This window comes from Dromiciops gliroides, chromosome X, assembly GCF_019393635.1.
Source record: "Dromiciops gliroides isolate mDroGli1 chromosome X, mDroGli1.pri, whole genome shotgun sequence".
Classification (NCBI taxonomy): domain Eukaryota; kingdom Metazoa; phylum Chordata; class Mammalia; order Microbiotheria; family Microbiotheriidae; genus Dromiciops; species Dromiciops gliroides.
The window spans coordinates 16656091-16677574 of NC_057867.1; the positions used below are offsets into that span (position 1 = coordinate 16656091).

Here is a 21484-nt window from a genome sequence, read left to right on the forward strand (position 1 = left end):
CAAGGCTCTGAGAAGCTGAGGCTCCTGGACCTTAGGCCTGAGCAGGGCCTGAAGAGGGGCCTGGGTTTTATGGGAGTCCAGCTGGGCTGGGAGTTCGGCTTGAAGCACCCAAGGTGATCCCACGTGACTCGTAGCTCAAGCCTGGACTTGAGTTTTGTTTTGTTTTGTTTTGAAAGGTTATGTTTACACAAAGCACTGTTTTAGTGGGAAATGGGAACATTCTTACTCCAGCATAGGGTTGGGGCCTAAGGCCACAATCTGATTGGTCAAAGCCTGAGTCAGGTTTTCTTTCTTGAAGAGTTATGTACATTAACATAACATTGTTCTAAGGAGGAGCTGACACTCTTGCCCACAATAAGTTAAGGCCTGGTATCATAGTTTAAAAAATCTGATTGGTTGTTATCGTTATGCCATATGTTGATATGGGGAAATATGTAAATAAGGAATTATAAAATGTTCTTCCTCTTAGGAAGAACAGAGACTGTAGACCATGTCATAAATAGCCCTTAGACTAAACCAAGATTTTACCTCAGAAACTAAATATGCACTCCTTCCTTCCTTCCAATTCCTCCTGTGCCCTGTCCTCACCCCTGTTAAATTCTCACAAAGGTCAGAAGTAAAGTTCTGACAAGGGAGACAATTGCCACTATCTGAAATTAGCAATTTGGCCTAACAAGGGTCCAGACCACCAGAAGTTGGCTCTATTAGACAATGGCTCCCAAATAGCTACAGTATCAGAAACAAAATAAGAGAAAATGAGAAAATATCCTCAAAGCAAACATTTTAAATGGTTTCAGGTACTCTGAAACCCCAGGCTGGGAAGTATACCAAAGACTCAAAATTGAAGATTGGCCAGAGGAATTATATAGGGTAATGGCCATCCCGGATCCAACTAAATCCATATACAACATGGCTCTACAGAGCAAAAGCTTTTCCTTAAGGGAAAACGAAAAATGAATGTTAGATTATTAGTCAGAATGGCCCTGTGAGATCTGGTGGTCTTCCCTGTCCCAAAACTAATGGTAAACACACCACAGAAGAGAATCAAGGGACAAGATAAGAAAATCACTGCCATCAGGGACCTAGAGCAAGAAGACAAAATTAGGAAAACAATTAGCCCATATAACTCTTCAGCTTGGCCAGTAAAAAGAGTAAGTGGTGAGTAGAGATTTCTAGTGGACTAAAGGAAACAATGCTCAGACTAAACTTATTAAGGGAAACTTCCCAAATATTTCAGAAATAAGTGGTGAAATTAAAGGATATGATGGACTATGCCTCACCTATCTCACTGATAATGCATGTAATTAAATTCAAGATTAGAACAAAAGGGATTTTTTTCCAAACCTCAGACTGCCCTATAAGAACTAATAATATGAAATAATAATACACATCAGCTTTGATTCCCAAAGTATTCTGTAATCAAGGAAATGTCTAGGAAACTGTTCTGTGAATTGTTTGATGCTACTCTATCTCTTGTATAAATGGAGAACTGGGAGCATTTTGTAGTCGCTACCACCTCTTCACCAGCCTCCACATGGGAGAAGAGGAACCCAATATTCCTCTGACCTTGTCCCTTGTGCCTTCCATCTCCTGCTAGGCAGAGTGTCCTTTGAGGGAAATTGGCAAGGGACCAGTGATCTTCCATCTGCCCAAATTACTTTCCCTTCCTGGGGAGTCTACCACTTACTGCTACCCACTTTTCACCAGTTTGTTCAGTTGAGAAGAGCTGCCTAACGTTCCTCTAACTACATGCCTTGTGCCTTCCATCTCCTGCTGGGCACAGTATGTCCCACACAGGGAGGTGATGAGAGGTCAGGAGTCTTCCACGTGCCCCAAAGCAACAGCTTCCATCTGTAGTTGCACAAGACAACGTATATGTCCTGCTACCAGCTCACTATTTACACACAGATGTGTAGACTCTCTGGTGCAAAGAGGAGCAGCCTACCTTTTTACCTCAGGCCTTCTATCTCCAGCTGTGTCTGCCTCTTGAGAAAAGGGGAAAGTTGGTGGATAATGGAACTTCTGACTTTGTTTCTTATTGCACAGGTTTGACTTTCAACCTTTGCTGCACCCTTTTCATGCCTAATCTCCACCCTTCAGAAGGAAGAGGTGAAGCAGGGTTTCCCATCTGACCACCTGAATGTGTGCCTCCCATATTGCACTTACTCCAGTCCTATCTCCAACCTCCATTCTTACACCTGGTCATACCTTTTTAATCACAGTGATTCTGAACCCCTGAAGATCATCATCCAAACCACATTCCACACACCCTACCAGTCAATTACTTATTCCCATCTCCCTGAACCCTCTCACCCCTAATTAACTCTCACACCACTCAACCCTTCCCCTGTGCTTTGTGGAATTCATGTTCCATAGGTAAAATATTTCCCTTCATCCTAAGTCATTTCGTCTCCCACTCCTTATATATATGTGTGTGTGTGTGTGTGTGTGTGTATGCATCTCATACATCACATATCTCTCATATATATCTCATATCACAGACACACAGACATAGATAGATAGATAGATAGATAGATAGATAGATAGATAGATAGATAGATATAGATAGCCAGGCTTCATAGAAATATATATATATACATATATGTATATATGTATATATATATATATGTGTGTGTGTGTGTGTGTGTGTATACTGGCTACCTCTAGACGACACCCTTCCTGGTCCCTCTTTCCAGTACTGACTACACCTTCTCTCATTCTCCTCAGTTCACTGGTTGAAGTGGAGTTAAAAATACTCCTTGTTACTCAACAACCTCTTTTCCCTTGATGTTCATGCTATTGATATCTAGCACCCAATCAATGTAACTGTTGTATGTGGGCTTCCAGGTTACTCTCCTTCCATCCTCAATCTGCTTCTGACTCCTGTACTCATACTAAGGGACCACAACACACATATTAACTCTATCACCCTAACCATTCAGTTCCTCAATTTGTTCACTTCCAACTTCACCACACCAACCACATCTATTATGTTTATACGTGGTCATATCCTCATCTTGCAATCACTCACAAATGAACCACATACAAGTTTAAAAATTCCAAAATTCCCTCTCTCTCTCTCTGTCATTGTTTACAAAATTCTACTCTTTGTCCACATCATCATCTCCAATCCCTTGACCCCTCAATTTTCTTCCACATCATCCCCCCTAAACTAGCCACTCTCTTCCCTTCCCCTCCATCTTGACCCCTTGTTGAACTGATGAAACTCTACATTGTCCTCCACACTTGAATCCCTAGATCTCTTGAATTGCTGATTCTTCCTACCCAAGTAGGCTGAGGCCTTGGAATACTCACACAAAGGACTGCCTTAACTCCTCTACTTGTGCTGCTGAATAAAGATGGAGAAAGTCATACAACTGTTCTGACTTGGTCATGAAGTTCCACAACTTCAAGTGGGCATTCTCTGCTGCTAGTCAATCTGTTTATGGCTCCTATCAACTCCCTATCACCCTCCATGGCAAGTCTTTAAAAACCTTTTCACCTCTCCTCAAACCTCTCATAACACCCCCTTTCACCACCCTTTCAGTTGAGGTCCCTCTTCCTCATCTGTGATCACTCAGATTGCTTCTGTCACTATCTCCTCCTTCACTCTTCTCCCATGATTAGGAGGCTTAACTCCTTAGCAAGGTTAACTACCCTTTAGCTATCCTAGCAATGCCATTCCATCCCATGTCCTCCAACAGATTGCCCTGTCATCTCTGTGTTTTCACTTATTTTCACTCTTTCCTTGTCTCCTCCATCCTCAAAAAACTCTCACTTGACCTATCCATCTCTACTATTATCTGTCTCTTCTGGATTTTGTAGCTAAACTCCTCAAAAAGGCTCTCTACAAGAAATACCTCCTCTTTCTCTCCTCTCACCCTTTAAAGCCCTCACATTCTGGCTTCCAAACTTGTTTCACTGAAACTGCTCTCTCCAAAGTTACCAGTGATCTCTTAATTGCAACATTCAATGGCCTTTTCTCTATCCTTATTCTCCTTCTCTCTGCAGCCTTTGATACTTGTGATCTTCCTCTCTTCCTTGATACTGTCTTCTCTCCTGGTTTTTCGGACACCACTGCCTTCTGATTCCCTTCCTAACTCTCTGAATGCTCTTTCTTGGTATCCTTTCCTGGATCCTCCTCCAGATCACAACTTGTAACCATAGGGGTCCTTCAGGGTTCTAACCAGGAGCCTCTTTTCTCCCTCTATACTATGATCTCATCATCTCCCATGGATTTAATGACCATCTCTATGCTGATGATTCTCAGTTCTACTATTCCTGCCCCAAACTCTGCTGACCTCCAATCTTTCATCTCCAATTGCCTTTCAGACATCTAGAACTGGATGTCCTAGAGATATGTGAAATTTAAGACATCCAAAACAGAAATAATTATTCCCTTCAAACCCTCCCCGACCCTTCCACCTCTTTTATTACTGTAGGAGACAACAGCATCCTCCTAGTGCCTCAGGCTCCTAACCAAGGTGACATCCATGACCCCTCGCTATCTCACCCCTCATATCCAATCTGTTGCCAAGGACTGTGATTGTTACCTTTGTAATATCTCTTGAATGTCCCCCCTTCTCTGACACTGCCACCACTCCGGTGTAGGCCCTCATCACCCTATGCCTGGACTACTACAGTAGCCTGCTGGTGGGTCTGCCCATTTCAAGTCTCTCCCCAGTGCAATCCATCCTCCATTCATCCACTAGAGTGATTTCTCTAGAGAGCAGCTATGATCATGTCACTGCCTGAGCTCCAACTCCAATAACTCCCACTGGCTCCCTATTGCTTACACAAGCAAATGCAAAATGTTCTGTTTGGAATTCAAAGCCTTTCATATTCTAGCCATTGTTCTCTTTCCAGACTTTTATCTTATACCTTTGATCCAGTGACATTAGAGTCCTAAATGTTCCATAAATAGGACAAGTCATTTGTGGGCACTTTCTTTGGCTGGCTCTCATGTTGGGACTTCCTCAGCTCCACCTATTGACTTCCCAGCTGCCTTTTGGTGTAAACTAAAATCCCATCTTTCACAGGAAGACTTTCACAGCCCCTCTTAATCCTAATGCCTTCAGTCTTAAGTTGCCTCCCCCTTAGATTGTTTTTTTTTTTTTTTGGTGGGGCAATGGGAGTTAAGTGACTTGCCCAGGGTCAGTAGGCTTCCACCAGTCTCGGACGACCATGGATCAGCACCTTGAAGAGCCACAGGCTCACAGTGTGGCTGTGCATGTTGTATCTACCCCATGAGGAGTAACTGGAGTGTCCTCTCCAGGGTGCTCGCCTGGGTGGATCAATATGGAAAACAAGCTGTTGCCCATGCAGCAGGTTTTCCCTCTCCATGACATGGGTGGATCCAAAGGAGAAGCAGAGCCAGTACAGTTTGGGATGTCCAACATCCAACTGCCTAAGGGACTCTGACTCCTGATTTTTCATCGGGGTTAACTCCTGAAGCCATATGTGGGTATAGCCGCAAGGCAGTGGAGGTTTAAAATCAGGGTTTTCCTTCCCCTAGGCAAGTTGCCTGCCAAGGCTGACCAGCCCCACCTGCCTGAAGCGACTGGTTTTAAGGCGCCAGTGACTCGCCTTCACCCCTTCTCCTGTTAGCAGAAACAGTTCCACCATGAGAAGGCCAGGAGTTGGCCTTCGGTTGTCAGAGGCTATTGGAGACGCATGCTATTGGAGCATTTTATAGAGAGTGGGATCTTATCCCCACTCCCACCCCAGCATGACAAACCTTTGCCCAGGGTCACACAGCTAGTAAATGTCAAGTGTGTGAGGTCGGATTTGAACTCGGGTCCTCCTGAGTCCAGGGCTGGTGCTTTATCCACTGAGCCACCTAGCTGCCCCAAATACTTTTTTTTGGTGGGGCAATGGGGTTTAAGTGCCTTGCCCAGGGTCACACAGCTAGTAAATGTTAAGTGTCTGAGGTCATATTTGAACTCAGGTCCTCCTGAGTCCAGGGCTGGTGCTTTATCCACTGTGCCACCTAGCTACCCCAAATATTTTTTTGGGGGGGGCAATGGGGGCTAAGTGACTTGCCTAGGGTCACACAGCTAGTAAGTGTAAAGTGTCTGAGGCTGGATTTGAACTCAGGTCCTCCTGAATCCAGGGCCAGTGCTTTATCCACTGCACCACCTAGCTGCCCCTCCCCCCTTTAGATTATAAGCTCCTTCCTTGAAGGTAAAGTTTTTCTTTTGCCCCTTAGTGTATCCCAAGTGCTTAGCACATAGTAAGTGCATAATGTTGATTAACTGATAGCAAACTGCCTATATGTATATACTCTGGATGCCACTATTTTTCCTCTTTTCAGATATTTTATTCTTTCAAGAATTGTCTCTTCATAAATTCATTCCAACCTGAAAATTTGGTTGACTTGGCAGAAATCTGAGGCATTGAAGGAGCAGTGAGTGGACTCCCTGTGGCTATTCATGGGCATTTTCTAACAGATAAGTGACCCCCAACTTTCTAATAAGTCTCCACCGCAGGACTTCACCAATCTATGCTTTGGGAAGTAAAGAGGTGTGAAGAAATTGGAGACCAGATATTGTAAATTAGAAAATGGTAGAGTATGTTGTGAAGAGATCCTGTCTGGATCTCCATTGGCTACAATGGTGGAGAAATATGAGAAGCTCTATACCTTTCTGGTGGATCTCTATCTCAAGAGGTTAATATCTTGGTCACGTGTAGAATATTTTGATTTATGAAAAGTCATATTTGCAGTGTCTAGAGGAAGGTTCATTTGAAATAGGAAACTAGCATACTCAATAGGATTTTTGAGAAACACTGTATACAAGCAAATGGATTAACTGTGTATTAGGGGCGGGTATATGCCTCCAACAAACTTTAAAATTATTTGGATAGAAAGAAGGAAAAGATAAAAGAAAATCAAGAAGAGGTAGGACAGTTAAAAGCTCTCTCCAAACCCTCTGTTCAAGCAGGACCTATAATTGAAAATCATACATTTTTACTAAAACTTGATTTGCCTGTTGATGTGTTGGGAAGAGATCACCTGTGTAAATTATGATATATATTCTGTACCCAAGAGTGTGTATTTTTTTGGAACTTTAGTAAGAAAAGGCTCATTTAGGTATCATGTGGCTTCAGGTTCAGGAAGAGGGTGAGGGAAAGTTGCAATTTCACCCCATGCTGGAAAAGGACTCTGAAATAAAGAAAACCGTGTGTATTGTGGGCCTGGTCTAGAAATGATTCTGGCTTGATAAAAGGTATTGACCCCATTATAGCCACTTAATCCAAGGATAAACCATAGTCATACAATTAGCAATACCCTTTGTCTAAATTTAAAATTGAAGGAATACAGTCAATAATTGAAGACTTAGAGAAATAAGGACTTACAAAAAAAAGTGCCATTGGAGTACCTATTTTTATTGGTAAGAAAAGAAGGAAAATTTGATTAAGTTACACTGTGTATCTGGCTTATCCAAATTTAAGCATTCCTGTGATTCACATCTTTTCTAGACATTTGAAGGAAATTTAAAGTTGTTTATTCCACCAAAGTGTCCACCTTAATTCATTATGCCTTCCCAGCCTTCACACTGTGCTTTGGTCCCCAATAATTTTGGCTCTTGAATTATCCACTTTTGAGACTCAGGCATCTTCCTAGCTCATGAGGGAATTGCTCATTTGTACCTCATAAATGAATGTGTTTACATAGTGAATTATCAATATCTCTCAATTTGGAATAATTTTAATATAAATCAAAACAAAAAAAGGGAAATATGGAATTAAACAAATTGCTGGACAAATGAGATCAGAAGGCTTCTGGCATCTTCTAAATGGAACTCCAATAGAATAAACACATTTCACAATAGTGCACGGAAATTTTACAAAAATTGACCAAGTCAATTTAGATAACAGAGATATTGCAAACAAATGCAAAAACACAGAAATAGTTAATAATTTTTTTACACACCACAACTTTTTTTCTGATTATAACACAGTTTTGACTTTATTAGAAGCATCTGACACAGCCATTAAATCATGTATCCCCTAAAATAAACATAGAACTAGATCCAGATGATTTAATTATTTAGAGAAGAACCAACTAGACATCATTTAAGCTACAATACTTATCTGCACTGGAGCGATAGGGTGTGGCATTATCAGCAATAAACTGTTTGTAACTGGGAAAGGAACCTCTCTGTATCAGGGGTTCTCTTTCATTCTCTAAGCAGTGCCACATGATCCAGTATTTAAGCTCTTCATGAATATTTATGCTTAGTTTTTGTAGCAAATACAAAAGGTAGACTTATTCAGAAATGAGTGGGCATTTTATCTGTTGCCCTACAACTACCCTTTTGAGAGGACACCTAAAATAATGGTAAATTGAACAGACCACTTTGTGGAGATCAAAAGTTAGAAAATATTTTTATATGAATATGGTCTCACTAAGTCTAGACAAACAGAGCAATTGCCACAAGATGCACTACAAAGTGAGCTTCGAATGCAGTGAACCAGGGCAGCAAACGAGCCAATGCTAGTTGCCTAAATATCTGAAAACTCTGATTCCCAGCTCAATGAGCCTGCCCAAAGTAGTCAACAAGTATTTAAGTGCCTACTATATTCTAGGCACTATGTTAAGTGCTGAGGATACAAAAGAAGGCAAAACACAATATCCACTCTCAAGTAGCTCATAGTCTAAAGGGAAAGACAATATGCAAACAACTATGTATAAACAATCTACATACAGGACAAATTGAGATAATCCACATAGAAAAAGCACTAGTATTAAAGGGATTTAGGAAAGGCTTCATGTAGAAGGTGGCATTTTAAGTAGGACTTGAAAGAAGTCAGGGAAGCCAGTAGGTAGAAATGAGGAGGGAAAGAATTCCAGGTATGGGGAATATCCAGTGAAAATGCACAATCCAGAGAGATGGAGTTTCTTGTACAAGGAATGTCCAGGAGAACAGTATCACTGAATCACAGAGTCCATAGTTGGGGAGTAAAGTGAGGGGCAAGGTTATGAAGGGTTTCTATTTGTTCCTGAAAGTGATTGGAAGTCACTGTACTTGACTGAAGACAGAAATATCTTTCCCCATTCCTTAATTTACATTAAATTTGCCAGAGCCCCAAGGATGGACAGTTTCTTTCTGATGTGAAGGATTCATGCAAGTATTTGGAAACTGTAATTTTCTTTAAGATGTCTTCAAGTCTTTTTAATGTTCCTAGATTCAATGCCAATTAGAAGGAATTCTGGTGAATTCTGAGGCCACCAACAGCTGACCACAAATAATGTGAATGGATTTGAGGGTCAGTCATCATCTTGTGAAGGTGATACAGAATATTCCTTAACTCCAAAATCTCTGGTGACACAGCAAAATGGATATAGGCAGGAAAACACTGAGAAATATACTTTGGGTTCTTAGTAGAGCAACTTTTACATTCCTACCAAGGAATTAGACAGGTTAGCAGAGTTCATCCCACTCACCTCTAAACAAACTAAATTCTTTTCAGATTATTTTCTTTTTCTCTAAACGATGACTAAACACACATATTTTAATAGTTGCTTTGATTACTGTCCACAGCTACAGCTCTTGCAAGCCCAGCTCTCAAGGCATCCTTGAAGTCAGCACTCTTACTCGATTCCTTTTGCCTTCAGCTCCATCTTGACTCGTTGCAGATAATTGGGATCAGGGTAACCAAAGTTTTCTGGCCCGCCGAACTGCAGAGTTTTGTGGTGAATATCATTCCAAGTGATCACATCCTTGACTCCTAATGTTTGAGACTGTCCTACTGTGAAAATCAACTTTTGGTCAAAAGCTCTTCTGAGGAGATTCAAAACCTGGCGTCCTTCTTCATTATTTGGCAAGTATGCCACCCGTCTTGTTCCTTCATAGCGTTTTCCTGGGTTGGGATGCTCTTCCGTCTGTATGCCTCCCCGCATGTCATACTGAATCACAATGGTGCCACATGAATTATAACCAGGAAGTGAAGAGGTTCTGTAAGAGGTTGTCATTGTTCCATCTGGCTGATTTCCTTTCACAACACCGTAGAAAGTCTGGCATACAGGGCACACTGGCTTATGTTTCATGGCCTCTTTGATACAAGAGCCACAGAACCCATGCTTGCACTTTGGGAGGACTTCCTTCTGGCGAATGACTTCCAGACAGATGACACACTCCTCATTCTCTTCCTCTTTTTTCTCTCTTCCTAAATCCCCACAGCTAGGCAATCCCTTGGAGTTAGGTAAGGCCTTTTTGAAATCATCACCATTTTTGTCCAATGGGGATCTGGACTCTCTATTCCAATTACCTCTAAGGGAAGTAGCTGATGCTTTTCTTGGCTGAGCAGGACCTTCAAGACCAAAATATTTCTTAACATATTTCAGTGCTTCTCCAAGGTACTTGGGCAAACCAGTCAGTATCATTTCATGTATATTCCACTCCAAGTTTACATAGGGGTACATTCTTTCAAAGTCTTCAAAGAACAACTTTTCAGGCCAACAGCTTCTCTCTTGGTTAAATGGTTTCAGGACCACTACCTCTTTGACAATCTGAGGTAAGAGCATGTGAAAGACCTCGATGAAATTTTCACAAGCGTGTGCAGAGAGGTCTACATCTCTGTGTTTTGGTTTAAATATAAGGAGGGTTTTCCGAGTTTGGGCAAGGTTCACTAATTCCACTACGGTGTCAAATTTTTTCTCTATTTCTCTGATTTCTTGGCGCAGAATACGCAAATGAGTGGTATCAATCTCCACTTGATTCTCCAACATATTTTGGGAAGCCATCATTCCCACAGATTGTTTGCGGGAGAAGTTTGATTCAATGAAATGTTGAGCTTTGAAAATATCCTGTGGGTTTCCCCAGAGGATTAAGACTTTTCCTTCAACTTTAACGTGGAGGTATTTAAACATTTCAGTCAGGGTTTTTTGGACGTCGAGGGCCAGCTTATTATCTGCGAAATGAATATCCTGACGGATCACGTTCTGTATTTCCCTCTGAAATAGTCTGGTAAAAGTTTCTTGAGCCGCTTTTCTATCCTCTGGATTATTTGTCTCAAACTCTAAAGAAACATTGCCTGTAGGATATGTCATAGTGCTTTTGATGTGTACTTGATAATCACTTTCTATTCTGTCCAGAGTTTCAGTAAAAAAATATTTGAAATATTCGTACAGATGTGAAGGAACCAAGACAAAGTCTGACTCTTCTTCTGTTCTGTGTTTGGTTTTGGAGGGAAGAGTAGGACTGTCACAGTCATTTGGCATATTTTGGTCACTTTCTCTTGCTGAGGCTGAGTGGGCCAAATCTTCTTTCTGTTCTTTTTCCATCATCTTCTCACTTAAGAATTGATAAATTTTTTCAATATCTTGGTAGTCGCCAATCACTGTCTCAGTTCCATCACAGCTTCCCTCTATTTTGAGATTTGGGCAGAGGTTAAAAATCATCTCCTTTTGCTCTCTGGAAAGCTTGAAGTTCAGCTCAGCCTCCACATCAAGAAATATATTTTGAATGAAGGAATTAGAGGAGCCACCTCCATGTGGGTGATCATCTAGAAAATCCTCTGGGAGAAAAGAAAGCTGGTTTATGTCCAAAATGTTGTTCTCTCCTGAGTTTTCATTTGTTTCTAGGAAGATGTTCACATGTGATGCAGCACCGATCGCCACAGAGTGATCTTTCTTTGCCATCACACCTTCCTTGGCTTGTCTTTTATAAAACTCTACCCAGAACGTGCCTTCTCGGGGACCAGCTTTCACCCTGCACTTGCCTCCCCCGGACCTCCATGGGTTCTGGAAATACTTTTGCAGCTTCTTTTCCATTCCAGAGCAGCTCTCAGATACCCGGACCAGCACCCGGTACAGCGGGCTGTGGGCTAGGCTGCTAGTAGCCATCAGGGCAGTGAAGGAACTCGTGAGTCCAAGACCTGGGGCTGTGACGTTTGTTCACTGGGCTCTGGAGAGGGAAACTAAGGGGCAGAGAAGAGAAACAAAAGGATTCTGTCAGCTCCCTACCTCTACCTTTCTGCCCAGACAATAATTTAATAAAAATAGTAATTGGTTTAAACAGCACAAATACAGAGAACCAAATGGCAACTTAAGAATGAAATCCTAAATAATGACAAGTTCAAAGATTTTTTTTGAAAAAAGTAATTATTTGAAAAAATGAGGATGATGATGATGAAGAAGAAGAAGAAGAAGAAGAAGAAGAAACAATACACAACAATTTATAGGATGTAGATATAGATGTCCTAAGCAGGAAAAAGTATATATCCATTATACATTAACAACAAGAAGATAAGAGGAATAGTCATTGAAAAATTAGAAAACCAACAAATAAGCTTTAAAAAAGCACAAAAATATTTTTAAATAGAGGAGAAACAGATAAATTAAAAACAAAAATACCTCAAAGAAATGATATCTAGAACTAAAGGCTGGTTCTTTGAAAAGACTAATAAAATTGACAAACCCTTAGCTAATCTGATTAAAAAGAAGAAGGGATAAAACCAAATCAATGAAATAGCAAATGAGCAAAGTAAAATATCAACAGGACCATAAGAAAAAAAAAGTCAGCTTATTATGTACAGTGTTAACCAAAAACAATATCCCAAGTCCATGAGACATGTTGCAACTGAATTTATTATAAGAGAAAAGATACATGAATGTGGGAACTCCCTATATCAAGGAGCCCAGAAATGCAGGGTATTTAAATTACAGGGAAAAGGGGAAGTCATAGAGGAGGGGAAAAGGACCAGTCCCCTCCCAAAAGGGCAGAGAAATTATCAATAAGTAAAATGAGAGAAACAGCATTCTTTTTCCTTGGGAACTGCTAGACCAAAATGATATGATGGTATGCTTGTCTACAAGGGTCTCAGCAGCAGAAACAGTTTTTCAGGCTGGTGCAGACTGACTGGCACCTCTCTTGACTCCCAAGGACACCCAGGGAATTCAGTTTGGGGTACAAGCAACAAATCATGTCAGCTAAGGGTGGACTTTGTCCTTGACATGTTCAGGGCCTCTTACATACTCCAGGTACAGTATTTCTGGAAAATATGGAAACTCAAAAAGATAAGTCCAGGGGCCTTTAACATCTCCCTTCCTCCTGTAGTGGTCAAAAGTGACCCCAGGGTATGCTGATAACCACAGAGAGGTAAAACATTCCCATGGATACTACCCAGTAAAGGTCTCTGAAGGCAAGAGAAAGAAACACTTTACAAGGATAATGTTCAACAGACAGAAAGCTAGCTCACAAGAGACCTTGGGCACTTTTATGTCTTGAAGATGATACAGGATAGTTCCAACTACAAAATAAGATTAGAACCATAAACAAAGAAAGCACAGTGCAAGTCATAGTAAGAATGTTCAAAATCAGGGATTAATCCAGACAGGAAAATCACACAACATCAAGAAAACCAAGAGAACTAAGTATAAACATAGAAAATAGAAGCCAAAGGGGTATAATAATGGATGTCTCCCTGCAATTTAGCAACCCTTTCCAATATCCATTCAATTGACATATTTCATCTTGGATCTCAGATGTCCCATACAGTTGTATGGTCCCTAAAACATATCTTCTTGGGGCAGTCTGGATAATATCATGTCCTCAAGGGCACTACTTCAGTGGACTTCCTTTTTGATTCCCAGTTAGTTGTAAAGATTCCTTAGAAGTTTCTGAAAAAAATCTTCTACAAAACAGATCTCCATATAAGATTTCCATATGAGTCACAGATTTTACTTCTCTAACAACTAGTACATGTGGTGGAAACCTAATCTAATCAATAACAGAGTTATAAGGGGAACATCACATTGGGAGCCCATAATTCACCTGAAACTACAAACAATGTAGATTATAAATACCCCATGCTGTTTCTATCCTTATCTTAACTCTATAGGTGACAAAAACATTGTTAACAACAAGCTAAAGAGTTACTCCTATATTGATATATGTAAGACATTCAGATACAAACTAATACTTTAAATATCACAGAAGACAGAAGTCTTAAAACCTTCCAAATTACATATATATTCATTTGATCTTGTTTTTTCAAAAATTTTACTCAATTATTTTACTTTACAATTTTTATTTTAACTGTTAATTATTTTAGAACTCCAAATTTAAGTATCACTTAATTCAATTTCAATTCAATTGCCCCCCTCCCCCTTAGGAGGAAAAGAAACAGATAAGGATCTAATCCTCATATAAAAACATATATTACAGATCACTTTTTATAAGATACACAAATGAATTTACATAAAAATTACCACGTTAACTTCAGTTGTAGTAAAAGACTTGGGATGGGATGTGTAGATACACTTGAGTAATCAATTTCAAACAGTGCATATCATATAACCTTGTTTATAATAAAACATGCTTGTTCCATAGGAAACAACAGGTGTTATTTCCACGTTAAATAAGAATATTAAATAAAATTTACTTTTTCATTGATGCAACACAAATTATTCCATAAGTTACTTGATTCTAAGAGAACTATTTGTACTAAAATTCATTTCTTCAAACCAAACTGAAGATGCTTCTGATTCTGTTTTAATTATTAATAAAATAACAGCTTGGTCCCATAAACTCTTACATCGATACCTAATTATTCTGACATCATTTTGAAACATTTAAGGACCTTATTTTATACAGGAATATATATCTAGTAAAAGGCAAATGACTAGGCCAAATACTCATTTACTAAGTTGTTTAGGATACAGAAAGGACTATAATTCCAGGCTCAATAGCTCAGATCTTCCTCCACACATGCATTTTCACATGCTCAGATATGTTCCGATCTTAGTCTATGGGATAATGATTTAACATTATTTTTTTGCTTCGCAGGCTTTTTTTAAACCTTTGTCTAATTATTCCCATAACATTCAGAAAGAATGAACTGTTCCAGGGACATAATCTTACACATGACTATGTAAGTATTAGCAGGCAGATGACAAGCCCAATTAACAGTGAGATCTTACACACTGGCATTGTGCTCCTCTCTTCTGACCACTTGCTCTGATTATAGAAATTTGCTATAAAAGGTAAAAGCAGGGAGATGATTCTAGCAACATGAAAACTGGTTATTAATGACAACACATATATGGCAGGATAAAGCACACTTAGCTGTGTTTGACTTTAGGTAAGAGTCAGAGTTTACAACCAATCATGCAGTAACAATTCCACCTCATTGTAAGACCTCAGGAACTGCCAGGTAGGAAACATTTCTCTTCAAAAGGAAATAACACAGTGGGGAAACTGAGCCAGAAGGATCCTACCTTAGGCCAGATTCATGCTCTTATCTCTTCCCCAGATACAGATCTCCACCTGTAAAAATTCAGGAATACATTCCCACTGAGTAGCTTGTGGCATGTTCCACAAAAGGTGGATTACTGACTTAATGATCCATCAGACAATTATACCTGAATTCAAAACTCAAACCAATATCAGTTACACTCTCCCAAGAGCTTTTACCTCAAATGGCAAGTTTTACTAATCACATCTTAGGGCTAGATACAGTTATTTTTACTTCTGTGGAGTTGCAATAAGCAATAAAAGTTTACCAGGTCTCACACATACATGAGAGATTTCACTTAATATTCTTCACTTGTTTTTCTTTTCTTCTCCTTGAGCTTAGACTTATCCTGGCATAAGAAACAATCACTAGAAATCATTTCTATATTATACACAAACTTATAAATTCTCAGCCACTTTCATTGTTTTGGAATTACATACCTCATAACAAGATCTTTTCCCAGGGCTAGTGACCTTGCCTACACAGAGGGTTTCCAGCAACCTGTCAACAAGTTTACAAAAATGGGGGGAGTCTACAAGGTCTTTTCTTTGTATTTTGTTCTCTTACAGCAATCAATTACCAATCTTCCCTTTCAAAACACCTATATAAATACTCGATAGGGTTTAACATTATGACAATAATCCCAAATAATTTAGTCAATAATCTTACAACTTTCATAATTGATGGACAGATAATTTTAGCTATAACTTCCTCTTAACTATAGGCAAAGATGAAAATTTCTACTTTCCTAAATTGCAGTCAACATAACAATGACATAAAAAAGTATGTATTTCAGATATGAAACAAGCCCATTAACAATCAGGTGGCCTCAATTCAGTTGAATACATTTCCAAATTATCTTACATATTTTATCTTACATATCTTACACCATTTTATCACCATTGACACTGTATGCTGATCACATCTAAAACCTATATAAAGTCATATTGTATGAATCAGTCATGTCTAATTAAAGAAATAATAACAGTTGACATTCATAAAGTGCTAACCCTATGCTAGGAATTGTGTTTAGCACTTTAACCTAATCCTCACAACAACCCTGGGAGGTGGGTGCTATTATTATCCTCTAACAGATTAGGAAACTGAGGTAGAAAGATGTGAGGTAACTTATTAAATGCTTCCCAGTTAACAAAATTTCAGATCCATGTATTTTCCCCATTTGTCTGAATGTCAAATAGTATAATAAATTCTGACGTATCATAAACATCTTATTAGGAAAGTCACATTTCACTTAAAATTAGATCAAAATAAATTCAAATAAACCTCAATCTATTTCAGGTGTGTGTGGCTTCTTAGGCAATTAATGAATGATAATTGCTTGATGGACTAGTAATCTTGGTTAGAAAATCAGAAACATCCAATTCTTGGTCCACCATCCCCAGATTACTTCCCACCTCCCTCCTCCAATCAGTGTCCCAGGCCAAGCTGGTTCTTGTTTATCTGTAAATAAAAGGAAGGGTCCCAGGTGAGCAAACAAGTGCTCCAGGGGCTAGGAGTGATTATTCAACTACATCAAAATTCTGACTGAGAAAGGGTGCCTTTTGAGCTAGAGGGTTTGACAAAATGGGGACTAGGATAGATTACATATTCCTGGAGGAAGCAGGTTCTTCCTTTGAGTCTAAAGTAAGCAGAGGGGCGGCTAGGTGGCGCAGTGGATAAAGCACCTGCCCTGGATTCAGGAGTTCCTGAGTTCAAATCCGGTCTCAGACACTTGACACTTACTAGCTGTGTGACCCTGGGCAAGTCACTTAACCCCATTGCCCCGTAAAAAAAATTAAATAAATAAATAAATAAAGTAAGTAAGCAGAGCAAATAAATAGGAGGGAATGGAGAATTGGAAATTCTGAGCTCTCTGAGAACCGAACCTTTGAAAGAAGTTGGTTTGTTTTGTTCTAATCCTGATTAGCAACTGAAAAAGAAAGAGACACCTTAGGGTACTTAAAAACTGATGAAATCTCTAAGAGTCTAAGATTTCTAGTCATGGCTTTATCCTGGAAGAAGCAGGATGTTACAAAGGTGGAAGCATTGCAAGTTTCATAGTCTAAGCACCTCCTCTCCATATTGTACCTTTTGGGCATATTTTTTTTTTGCAGGCAATGGGGGTTAAGTGACTTGCCCAGGGTCACACAGCTAGTAAATGTCAAGTGTCTGAGGCCGGATTTGAACTCAGGTCCTCCTGAATCCAAGGCTGGTGCTTTAACCACTGTGCCATCTAGCTGCCCCTTTGGGGGGTATTTTAAATAATATTTTATTTTTCCCAAATTACATGAAAAATAACATTTTTAACATTCATTTTTAAAAATTATGAGTTCCAAATTCTCTTTCTTCCTCCCTCATGAGTATATCCTGGGGGCAGTAGGGATGTTCCTGGAGTCCAAAACAAACAGAGCAACTTATAGGAAAGGAAAAGCTAGAAATTCTGAGCCTTCTATAAAGCAAGGCATTAGAAGGAGTTTTTAGTTTTAAAAAATAAGCTAAAATAGTTGAAGATATTATATTGTATTTACAGTAGAAGTGTGTATGTGTAAATCATAACTTAAGAATGATAGATCTAATAAAAAAACAAAACTCCATAATCTATGGCTAATAAGAAATAACATTTAAAAAACAAAGATATACACAAAATTAAAATGGGATCATGGGAAACACTTGTATTATGCATCAAATAAATCGAAAAATGAAAAATATCAGCCATGCTATCAGACAATACAAAAACAAATATTCAAAAAATAAAAAGGGATGAACAAGGAAATTTTGCTGAAAGGAACCATAGGCAACAAACCAAAATAAATAACACAGTTATATGCTTCGTATCCAAATTCATAAGGGAAAGACTAACTGAACTACAAAATAACACAGACAGAGACATAATAGTGACAGGATACTTGAATGTCCCTCTCCTAGTTTTCTATAAACAAAAGATAAAATAAGGAACTGAACAAACTGCTGGGGAAACCAGAGCTGAAAGACGTATGTTCTAAACATGACTGCAAAAGTATTGAATTATTCCTCAGTTCCATATGGAATTTTAATTAAAAGTGTATATAAATATTATATATAAATATAAATTTTATAAAAATTGACCATGTGTTAGATATTGCAAACAAATGTAAAAATACAGAAATAGTTAACATATCCTTTATAGACCATACACAATAAAAATAGTCATTGCCTGAGGAGTTAGAAACAAAAGCACAGAGTCAAATAGAACCTTAATCATGAAATTCTAAACAATGAATGGGTTAATGAAGAAATCATAGAAACAAATTTGTGAAAGAAAATGATAATGATTAAAACAACATGAAAATTTCTAGTATACATCTAAAGCAGTTCTGGTAGGGAAAAAACCCATATCCCTATAAATATAAATTCACAAAATAAAAAATGAGAGAATTAATGAACTGAATATGCATTTTAAAATGTAAAAAACAACAAATAAACCTGAAATAAGCAAAAATGAAACAAAATGAACACAAACATATTTATAAATGATAAATGAAGCTAAAGGCTGGTTCTTTGAAAAGGCTTATAAAGTAAGTTTAATAAAAAATTAATAAATCTTTACATTTATCAATTAGCCTTAGGCAATCAAATCAAATCAAATCAACAAATTAGGCAAGAATCAGGGGAAATCACAAAAGCACTGAGAATTTAAAAGATTAATCAAAAACTATTATGCTAACAAAGCAGAAGAAAGACATATTTAATACTCAACTTGCCGAAGATGAAGTAGAGATCTTAAATAATAAAATCTTTGAAAAGGAAATAAAATTAGTTGTAAAGGAACTACCAAAAGAGGAAAGGGTCAGTGCCCGAGTGATACACATTATTCAAACAAATTGAGAAAGCAAGCATTGTAGACCAGAATCCTTTTATGAAAAGCATATGGTCCTGGGGCGGCTAGGTGGTGCAGTGGATAAAGCACTGGGCCTGGATTCAGGAGTTCCTGCGTTCAAATCTGGCCTCAGACACTTGACACTTACTGGCTGTGTGACCCTGGGCAAGTCACTTAACCCCCATTGCCCCGCAAAAAAAAAAGAAAAGAAAAGAAAAGAAAAAAAGAAAAGAAAAGCATATGGTCCAAATACCTAAACCAGAGATGAATGAAACACAAGCCATCTACAGACCAATGTCATTAATGAATATTTATGCAAAAATGTTAAATAAAAACCTATCAGACGAACTATAGTGAAGTATCCAAGAAATCATACATTATGCCCAAGTTGGATTTATATCAGCAAAACAAGGATGTTTCAACATTAAGAAAACATAATCAACATAATTGATGGAGGAGGCAAAAAGGGGCTAACAGATCAATGGAGGTTTGAGTCCTTATCAATAGTACCTAAAAGGGTTAATAGAGGAAGGGTTTGTGTTCCTATCAACAGAACTGTAACTAGAGGGTTCAGTCCTTACCAACCAATACTATCAACAGAAGCTTAGGGAAAGTAACTAGGTACCATTTTTTCCCATTAGTAGCCATTAATATTCCTAGATGACGGGACACCTAGAAACCAGATCTAAAGTAAAGGGATACTAAAAACGCAGAGATCCTGTGTTTGACAAGTTTAAGCATGTCTTTAGGAACATGTGCAGAGAAGGTCAAATGTGTCCTTAGGTTCACCTTATGACATGCAAACCCCCAAAACAGACCTCTAAGGAAAAAGGTACCCGCCTCGGAGGTTGTCTTAGGACCCCAGGAAATCCAAATTAGGATAAGACCTCCCATGAACCTCCCACAAGGAGGGGATTAAGAAAATGAGGAGATAACCTACTTTTTTTCACCATAACCATTTTCCTCCCCCTATTCAAGACACTTTTTCTCCCTATGGTCACCACAGTCTGATAATAAAACTTGGGAAACTGAGTCACTGAGACTTGTAATTCTTTGGGACACCTAAGCATCAATCTGATCAATTAAACCCACCCCCACATCAATAATCATATTAAAAATAAAAACATCCAAAACCACACTATTATCTTGATAGTTTAAGGAAAAGTCTTTGAGAAAGTGCAATGCAGTTGATATTAAAAACCATACGAAGTATAGGCTTGGAGGAGGTTTTTTATGTCCTAAAAATATCTACCTAAAATTAAAAGCAAATATCATACAATAGGGTGTTAATATGAATATATGGATCACCTGGATTTGATGGAGGTGCCTTATTATCTAAAAGGAGTTTTATGAAAGCCTGGATTAATAGGAGCAAAATGTCCTTCAACTGAACTTCAAACTTAAACCAGATAGCTAGCAGATAAAAGACCCTACCTAGTGATTTCTTTTCCCTCAGGATAGTAAGTCCCTATCTTATGGTTACATCTGAGCTTCCTCATCCTTGCCAAACCCTTTTTTGGAATCCTGTAGTCTTACCATGATGCTTCTGTATTTCCTTCATATTTGCTTCTGGGTTGATTTCTGTATCATACTATTGAAACTGACAACGTCCTGTAATTAGTGAACTAAAACCTTATATACCCTCAGAAATGGGGAGTCTCCTGAGCTTCTCTCTTAGAAGGGAAGTCTCCACATGATCACGTGTTGTGTGATCTTTCTTCTTGGCCCACTAAAATATTAAATTGACATTATGGTTTTTTTCTGTCTGTCTCTTATCTGTTTTCGTAGGAGGACAGGTATGCTTTTTCTGTCTGTCTCTGATTTGTAGGAGAAATTAAACATTATTTCTGATCTGGTTTGTGTAGGAGATATAAGATGTTGTAATTTCTCTGATCTGTTTATTAATTTGTAGGAGGGATTAAACATTATTTCTCTGATCTGTTTGTAGGGATACTTCGGAATGTTTTCCTGTAATGACAGGAGCAAAGCAAGGATGCTCACTTTCTCTACCATTATGTGATACAGAGTTCTGAAAATGCTAGAAACAACAATAAAGCATAGACAAGTAAAAAGGAGATCAAACTATCCTTTTGCTGATGGTATGAGAGTATAACTGGAACATCTTAGGAAATCAGCAAAGACATTAATAGAGACAATAATTTTAGCCAAGTTGCAAATATGAATATCAAAGGGGGTTAAAAACAGACCTATAGATGTTAAATTTTAACATAGCACAATTTTAGCAAGTAGTCTTCTATAATTACCTCCCTCCTACCAAGAACTGATACACAAACTGGAACCAAACCAGAACAGATTGTTCTGCAATTTTATGCCTATGTTATCAATGTCCATAGGTCATGACAAATTTATTAATGAAGAAATAAAGGG

At 38.6% G+C, this 21484-nt stretch overlaps 1 protein-coding gene across 3 annotated transcripts in view; it reads right to left on the minus strand.

Moving 5' to 3' along the window:
- Positions 1–7365: 7365 nt before the first annotated feature.
- LOC122733454 (E3 ubiquitin-protein ligase DTX3L-like) overlaps positions 7366–21484 on the minus strand; it is a 38881-nt gene continuing 24762 nt past the window's right edge. The window contains exons 3-4 of one of the 3 annotated variants that reach the window (XM_043973884.1): positions 15224–15272; positions 7366–11922 (exon numbers count right to left, since the gene is read on the minus strand). In XM_043973884.1, coding sequence (XP_043829819.1) covers positions 9596–11848 — 2253 coding nt within the window. In that variant the 5' untranslated portion in view covers positions 11849–11922; positions 15224–15272 and the 3' untranslated portion in view covers positions 7366–9595. Of the gene's footprint in view, positions 11923–15223; positions 15273–15680; positions 15704–21484 lie in introns of those variants that run through there. The other 2 variants (XM_043973885.1, XM_043973883.1) reach the window with 2 other exon arrangements.